Source organism: Callionymus lyra, chromosome 18, assembly GCF_982586985.1.
Source record: "Callionymus lyra chromosome 18, fCalLyr1.hap1.1, whole genome shotgun sequence".
NCBI classification, from domain to species: Eukaryota; Metazoa; Chordata; class Actinopteri; order Syngnathiformes; family Callionymidae; genus Callionymus; species Callionymus lyra.
Window position 1 is genome coordinate 22,536,478 of NC_141835.1, and position 7,495 is coordinate 22,543,972.

General features: G+C 39.0%; 1 protein-coding gene across 1 annotated transcript; it reads right to left on the reverse strand.

Moving 5' to 3' along the window:
* Positions 1-1,667: 1,667 nt before the first annotated feature.
* Positions 1,668-6,235, reverse strand: cmpk2 (cytidine monophosphate (UMP-CMP) kinase 2, mitochondrial). The gene is made up of 5 exons (XM_087780251.1): positions 5,603-6,235; positions 4,595-4,709; positions 3,712-3,913; positions 3,326-3,559; positions 1,668-2,143 (listed from the first exon to the last, which is right to left on the reverse strand). The coding sequence occupies exons 1-5, from the start codon at positions 6,170-6,172 to the stop codon at positions 2,023-2,025; spliced, it is 1,242 nt and encodes a 413-aa protein (XP_087636377.1). The 5' UTR covers positions 6,173-6,235; the 3' UTR covers positions 1,668-2,022.
* Positions 6,236-7,495: the final 1,260 nt, after the last annotated feature.

Consider the following 7,495-nt stretch of genomic DNA (forward strand, 5'->3'; position numbering starts at 1 on the left):
TTCAAGCAGATTCTGGACCTAAACATAAAAAACATGAATATGACTAGAACAGTGTTCATCCATCCATCCATCCATCCATCTTGAACAGGCCCACAGAGCGATGCGGAAACTGAAAATTAAATTTGTCGTAAACTTGAAATGCATTGTGATTATAGACCATTAACATCGTATTACTGTGATCTTGAAGGGCAGTAATGACATGGAATCACAGCTTCCTTTTTGTTGCCAAGAATAACACGAGCCATCTCGCAGAGAAATGTGGCCGACATCAGGAGCTTGAACAACCTTACGCTCAGGTATGATGTATAGCATAATGCCTAATTGCTTTGCTCTCCAAATCCATAAAGTCCTCCTCTCTGGAGGGAGGCCGCTGTGGTAATAGCAATCAAACCAACGCAACACTCAATACCTAATGTCATATAGCCCATTCCCTTCATCAACAGATAGATTATGAATTGGGAGACACTCACCTGACACTTGAATTTATGCTTCATAAACATAATGACACCTTATTTTGGTCGATGGGATTACATCTGAGCGTGATATTTGCATCCCCAGCACCTCTCTGCTCATTGAAACATTGGATTGCTGTAATTGGTAGAAGGAGTAATCCATGCACTTATGTGGGGCAGCTATGGAATGACATTGATGTACAGCGCTCCATTAATTGCCATATGAATAGGGCCTGCACTGGTTGGCGCACTGCTGATGCATCGCAGGGAAAGAGACGGGTCACTCTGTCTTCTCAAGCGCTCAGCTTTGCCAAAACCATAATTACATAAAACCCAGATTAATCTTCCTATCATATAGACAACATTTACAGTTCTCCCAATAAAAGATGAGCTACAGTCTCTAAGTGTGTGTGTTTGTCTCACACACTTTGCCTTCTTTGCTTAAATCAAATATACAGAACAAACTGAGCTACAAATGCAAATGTATTGATCAGGCTCTGTTTCACAGCAATACAAAATTCAGTATTCTTCTGAAACTGTTTCAGGTTGGATCAAGTTCCCAAAGACAATTCCCCCCGACATTACATACTGTCTGGTCAACAAAAAATGTCTGAAGTGCTGAGGACTTTTGAAGGAACGAGGAAGATAAACCAAGACAACAACGGCCCTTTTCTTATTAACACTCACACCGTTGTGACACTGGGGGGAGCCAGACACAATGTTTTCAATAGTAGTTGTTACTTCAACAGAGGTTAAAGACAGGTTTGCAAATGTATGGGGGAACTGAGGAAAAAAGGGGAGATGAAAAAAAAACACTTCCATAAAAAACGTATACACCAGCCATGTAGGTCAGAACTGAGGATTTATTTCATATGTGCAACATTAAATGTTTTAAACATAAATTAAAAACATTTAGTATTTACACAAAATGTAGATTTACTTGCAACTATTTGCCAGGACATGTAGTAGTGTACACACAAGTTCGATTAGGTGACGTAAGTGGCGTTCAAACACAATTAATTAACGGTTAATTGATGAAAATAGACAGATAAAAGCTTGTTATTATATTGTTTTTATTGCCGCATCTTAATTTAAAGTAAGTCAATAAAGAATAAATCTGTATTACTTTACTTTACTTGAGTTGATGTAATAATCATCATATAGAGGTCATTAAACATATGAACGTTCTTTCACAATCCAAATAAGACACAATCATGGCTGCAGGAATACCTTTATTTACTCATATACAAGTTGTTTTAAGATGAACAAAATCGTTATTAAATATATTCATTACTATGTTTTCAATCTACATGTGAGCTGAAAAAAATGTTTATTCCGTCAGAAGTGATGCAGCTTCACTCTCACACAGCAGTTAAATGTACACTCTTTTTGACAATGTGAATCTGCATAATTATGTATTTCTGGTTGTAGAATATGAATCTGGCCCTGGGCCATTAAACCTTTACTCATTCTAACAGATTATTTTCCTCGATTTTAGCTCCATGTCATATACGCGGCATCTTACTGGCACCCAGTGGTCATTAGAAGTACTGCGAGACACAGGGTTCCTTCACAGGTTGCATTTAGCTGTTATTAACTGCAGAACCTTCTGAAGAACTTGATCAGCAGATGACCCGGCGTCCACTGTGACACAAGATGGACCAGTGATCCTTTGGTAGGCCTCCTCTACCCTGCAAACAAAAACCTTTTAGCAGCACAAATAAACCATAGTTATTGATGTAAGTTATTATTATTAAGGGAACGTTACATCCCCCAGATCTGCTGAGGTCATGGGAGCAGCAGGCATCTGTGAAATCCAGTAAATGAGAAAAGAAACAACACAGATGTCTGAGAGCGGAGCCATTTCCTGAGACACATGAAGAATAGTCTCTGTAATCGTGACCGAACTCAAGTCTGCGGACCCTCTCGCTCTCACAGCGAAGCAAACTCCAGATTTAGCTGCTTCAACATCTGGTCGTCCCGTGTGATAAGGCCATTATGTCCGGAGAGGAGATGAATGAAAGCAGCCATCGACCTGTCGGCGGCAACTAACTGGGCCAGCAGTGCCAGTGAGTTTTGACTAGCTTAATGGAGCACAACAGCTCAGCAACTAATCACCTGTTCGTACTCATCAGCTGCTTCTCCCACAGGACAGTAATTGATTGTTAAGTGTTTGATAGATCCGAGCAGGACCGTGCTGACCGGACTCTGATCGTAAGATTTCACAAGTGGAAACGAAAATGTCACCCCCAAGTTTAAATTAATTCATTTTAACATATTATTAAAATTTGTAAAAGTATGTTTTACACTCCAACTGTTTCTTTTGTAACAATGTTGTTGAATTTTACTTAAAATTGTATTTTCTATTTTGTTTTATATATATAAGATATTTAACAGTGTGGGATTTCAGTTAAACTACTAGAGACGGACGGACAGATGGACGGACGGATGGATAGATGGATAGATGGACAGATAGATAGCCAAAGATTTGTCAAACATTAAGGGGATATTAAATCAACTGATGTTGATTTCACTTTTTGACACTATTATCAGCATTTTTTCATGTTGTCAGTTACTGGCTGTTTTCTGCACAACAATATTATGTATTACATGACCAACAAACTGATTTACAGCAGTGGGTCAGTGACATTGTTTTGAAGTATTTAAAGAATTTTTAAACTTACCAGAAGATTGAATAAAAAGAAACTGAAACAACAAGAGTATTTGCCTTGGTTATGTAAACTAATAAGCAGAAAAGTAGCTACAGTGAATCTGACAATTCATGAGACTTCTGTATAAAATATTAACATTTAACACCTGAGGGGGCTAAAACCCCAATATTAAATCCTAAATTGTTAAGACGTTTTTCTCACCTCAGTCTGAAAAGCTGGTTACGATCCAAAGCTTCCTCCTCCTGAGTTGTTTCTTGCCCTCTGTTTTTTAGTCTTTTCTTTCTCTCCTCAGGATCCAGAGTGAGTACCACCACCAGGTCCGGCTGAAGAAGATCACTGGGCCAGCAGTAGATGTCCGAACCTTTATCTGGGAGGTTCGACACGGAACCGTCCACAGCTGTGGCGATGGCATACGCTGCCGTGCTGTGCCAGAATCTGTGGTCATAGAAATGAGTGGGGCAGGTGGATATTGGTGGAGGGGATGGGAAACAAATACCAGGAACATATATTACACTATATATTGTGTTCTCTGCATCATTTAAACTGGTGACAAACTTCCCTCCACCTTAAGCCTCTGCTGCCTTTACCTGTCAACGATGACAGGTCTCCTCAAACCCTCTTGGCCTATTTGTTCTGCTGTGATGTAGTTCCCCAGTGCGTAGAAGGCCCGGCGGATCAGGGGAGGCTCCTGATCAAAGCGGGCCCTCCAGGGAGAGAGACACTTGGGAGGGGAGTAGAGAAGAGTGGCTCCTAGAGCGTCCCTCAGAGACTCCGTCAAAGTGGTCTTACCTGTGAAGGGAACACATGACTTAGGACACAATGAACGGATGATACTAAGACGATAAAGGACATTTCACAAAAATTTTGGAACCCTTCCTTTAGTGTTTTTTGTAAACTGGCTTTTCCATACTGACAGTGATTAGTTAGAGGTATTACCAACCGATTTAATTATAATTATTAATATAATTTAGATTTAGTTTATAAAGAGCAGTATACAGGGAGGTTTGGGCTGAGGGCAGAGTGTTCTGTTTATTTCTGTTGTATTCCCTTTGTTTTCATTTTTTATTTTGATTAAATTTGTTTTTTTAAATAAAATAATTAATTAAGGAGACTATTTAAGAAACACAGTTGTATTTGATGCATAGAGAAAGGGTTTTCTGTAATAAATAGGTTGAATGAGTCTTCTCTCTTTCTTGTGGAAAACAGGTCATTTTAGCATTAAATACTTGGAAAGACATCTGCTCGAGGTGCTTTAGTTTATGGTCAAGCCTCGAATGATCAGTTCATGCACTATTCAATAAACCATTTAACAGCCATCTCGCTCTCCTGAGGTCATGATACATGATATTCCATTAGGGCAATGCACATGCAGATAATGGCTCTGGCAGAGAACGCAGTCGGCCATCACTCTGTTAAAACATCGCTACATCATTCCGATCAGGTATTTGTGTGTGGCCTAATGATGTTAACCTGTGGCATCCAGGCCCTCTAAGACAATCACAGGGAAGTCTGGTTTAGTCCTGGACTCCACTCCGCCGGGCAGCAGCTCCAGTACAGACGCTGCCTCTGGGATGATGTCACCGCACTGTGGAACAGATGGAAGACATTAGTGTTACCTCGAACAGCATGTTAGGGTTTCAATATTGTTCACAATTAATGAACATTAAACATTTCCTGCTTTAGTAGTTTGCGAAGGTAAGATATAAAGAATGATAAATTACTAATAAAATACAACATATATAGTATAGTAAAAAAAAAAAAAACACATTACCGATTTTTTTTTGCAATGGTTCCATTTTCTGTTTTCTTTTTATAAACCTTTATAATATAATATATAATATATAATAATAATAATAATAATAATATTATAATGATATTCTTTTTTTAAGTAAGTAAGTAAGTTTGTATAGCGCTTTTCCAGACCAGGGTCACATAGCGCTTAAACAATCAAAACAATACTCAATAAAGTATATACTTTAAAGGTCAAAATAAAACTGATAACACAACAGGAGTTCCAGAAAATCAAGGAATGTTTGTATTGATTAGGATCATTAAAAAATGCAACTTTCATAAATAAAAGCTAATTAAAACAAAAGTTAAAACCAACACAAATACAGAATTAAATAAAATGTTTACATTTATTTACAGCTTGAAGCACAGCTGCCCTTATTTTTACTTATAAGATAATTAATAGTTTGAGCTGCGTGTTTTTCGTTCTCTAAATAGCAAAATGTAAATGTAAATTCATTAAGACTATGAATACAAGTAAATATCATAACACCAATTATTGTATCCCATTTGTACCAAAGATTGTGCTAAACATGCCTTCCTGCCGCTGGTCATGAAGTAATTCTACCAAATGACCACTAGAGTGTGCCAAATTGCCATGTGACCTAGTGCGCATGTTCAAATGAAAATGTCAGTATCATTTCCAAGAGAACAAACGATAAATAATAAGAATAATAATAAAAAATAAACCTGTTTCATTATTTTGAGCGCCTCGTGAAAAGAGTAGAAAACATGTGAGTTGACGATGTTTAGGATGGAGGGATGATATTCCGGCTCCTCTGAAGGCACCAGGTGGAAGTCCTGGGACGCGTCTGTGGACCACAAGTGTTGCGTCCACCCATCATCTGCGCCCCTCGAGTACGAACACACCACGACGGGGTCCTGATGCTGCAACTCTTTCAGAAATCTCTCCGTTGACGAGCAGTTCTCTGACGCGTCCTTCACAAAGTAACCCTCGATGAGCGACCCCCTGACGTCAGGTTCGTGTGACGTCATACGAGAGAGGTCACACCGCGGAGGCAAACCTGTCAAAAGTTTGTCTTTTAACTCCGAGTGGAACTTTGTTTTCTGGATGACGTCGCTGCTGTGCACGAGGAGCGAGTAGCATCTCTCGGTTCTTTTAATGCTCCCTAGAAGTCCCGCAGCTTTTCCTCCAGGCTGGACCTTCTGGATCTTGAAATGGACCACCTCTCCATCCAGCTCGACAGAGAAGGCTCGAGAGCTCCAGCGAGTGAGAAGAGACGCCATCCTGCGAGACATGACAACCAGCACTGACACTCGCGAGGGAGAGATAAGGATGAGAGGAGAAACGAAAGTAGCTCCCGAGGAGGGAAAACGAAACTTAGCAACTATTACGCAACATCATGCTGGTGCCATGTACGGAAGCTCAGACCTGCCAACTTAAACACACGCATTTGAACGTTTGTTTCGTGTGTTGTGAAACATATCGTCACAGTTACATATCAATGTTTATTTTTTATCATTTAATAACGAATCTAAATGATTGTTTATCTATGACCGCTTAACATGCATTTTTCACACTATATTTTTTATACAGTTTACAGCCAAATTAGTTTTAACTGTAACTTATTAAGCAATTGTACACTGAAGACCTGTATTTGTCTGTTTGTGTGTGTGTGCTCATAAAGTTTTTGCCATTTCCAGGCAAAGTAATAATGTTGACAATGACAGACAGCTTCTTTTATTACTATGTAAAATATGTAGAAGAACTCACATTTCTCCGATCCTCAAAACATTGGCTGCCAGTTTCTTTCAGGATCAACTTTTAAATTCTGGTTCTTACTTTCAGATCTATTCATGGTCAAGTTCCTCCTTACATCACTGATCTGATGCAGCCTTACACCCCAGCTCGGTCTCTGAGGTCTGTGGATCAGAATCTACTTATGGTTCCTCGCACACGGTTCAGGACCAGAGGAGAGAAATCCTTCCAGGCTGTTGCTCCTAAGCTTTGGAACAATCTTCCTCTCTCACTGAGTTTGATGGATCTACTGACTCTTTCAAGAAACATCTTAAGATCTTTTTATTTGTTCAGGCTTTTCCTTGATTTTCTGAGACTCCTGTGTTGTTCTCAGTGTTATCTTGACCTTTAAAGTATATACTTTATTGAATTCTAATTTGATTGTTTAAGCGCTTTGTGACCCTGGTCTGGAAAAGCGCTATATAAATAAATATTACTTACTTACTTACTTACTTACTATACTGTATGGGTAATAAAGCAATAATACTAATGTGGGCTCACTGAAATATTAACTACATTGGGCTCCACCTGGTGTCTTTTCACTGCGTTTCTATACCCCATCTGCAAAAAGTTAAAGAGTGACAAACAATAAACTTAAACTTAAAGATATTAGCCAGGCTGTGAATCATCGTATATAAATGTTTCTGCAAACATTATATTGAACACTTACAGATATAAAGCAACAAACTTTTTTGTTGAACAATTAGAGGTGGAGCTTAAGCTCTTTGCTGCCGCGCCTCATGTTTCACCACTGTATTTGAACACTTGATCCAGATCAACAAGGATTAGGCAAACAATGCAAACACCATTTTTTTCTATCCAAA

Excerpts from the sequence above, each read along its gene's own strand:
- cmpk2 (XM_087780251.1), bottom strand. The coding sequence starts at position 6,172 with ATGTCTCGCAGGATGGCGTCTCTTCTCACTCGCTGGAGCTCTCGAGCC. Across the intron at positions 3,560-3,711 it reads AGACCTGTCATCGTTGACAG|ATTCTGGCACAGCACGGCAG; the intron begins GTAAAGGCAGCA and ends CTATGACCACAG. Across the intron at positions 2,144-3,325 it reads AACCAGCTTTTCAGACTGAG|GGTAGAGGAGGCCTACCAAA; the intron begins GTGAGAAAAACG and ends TTTTGTTTGCAG.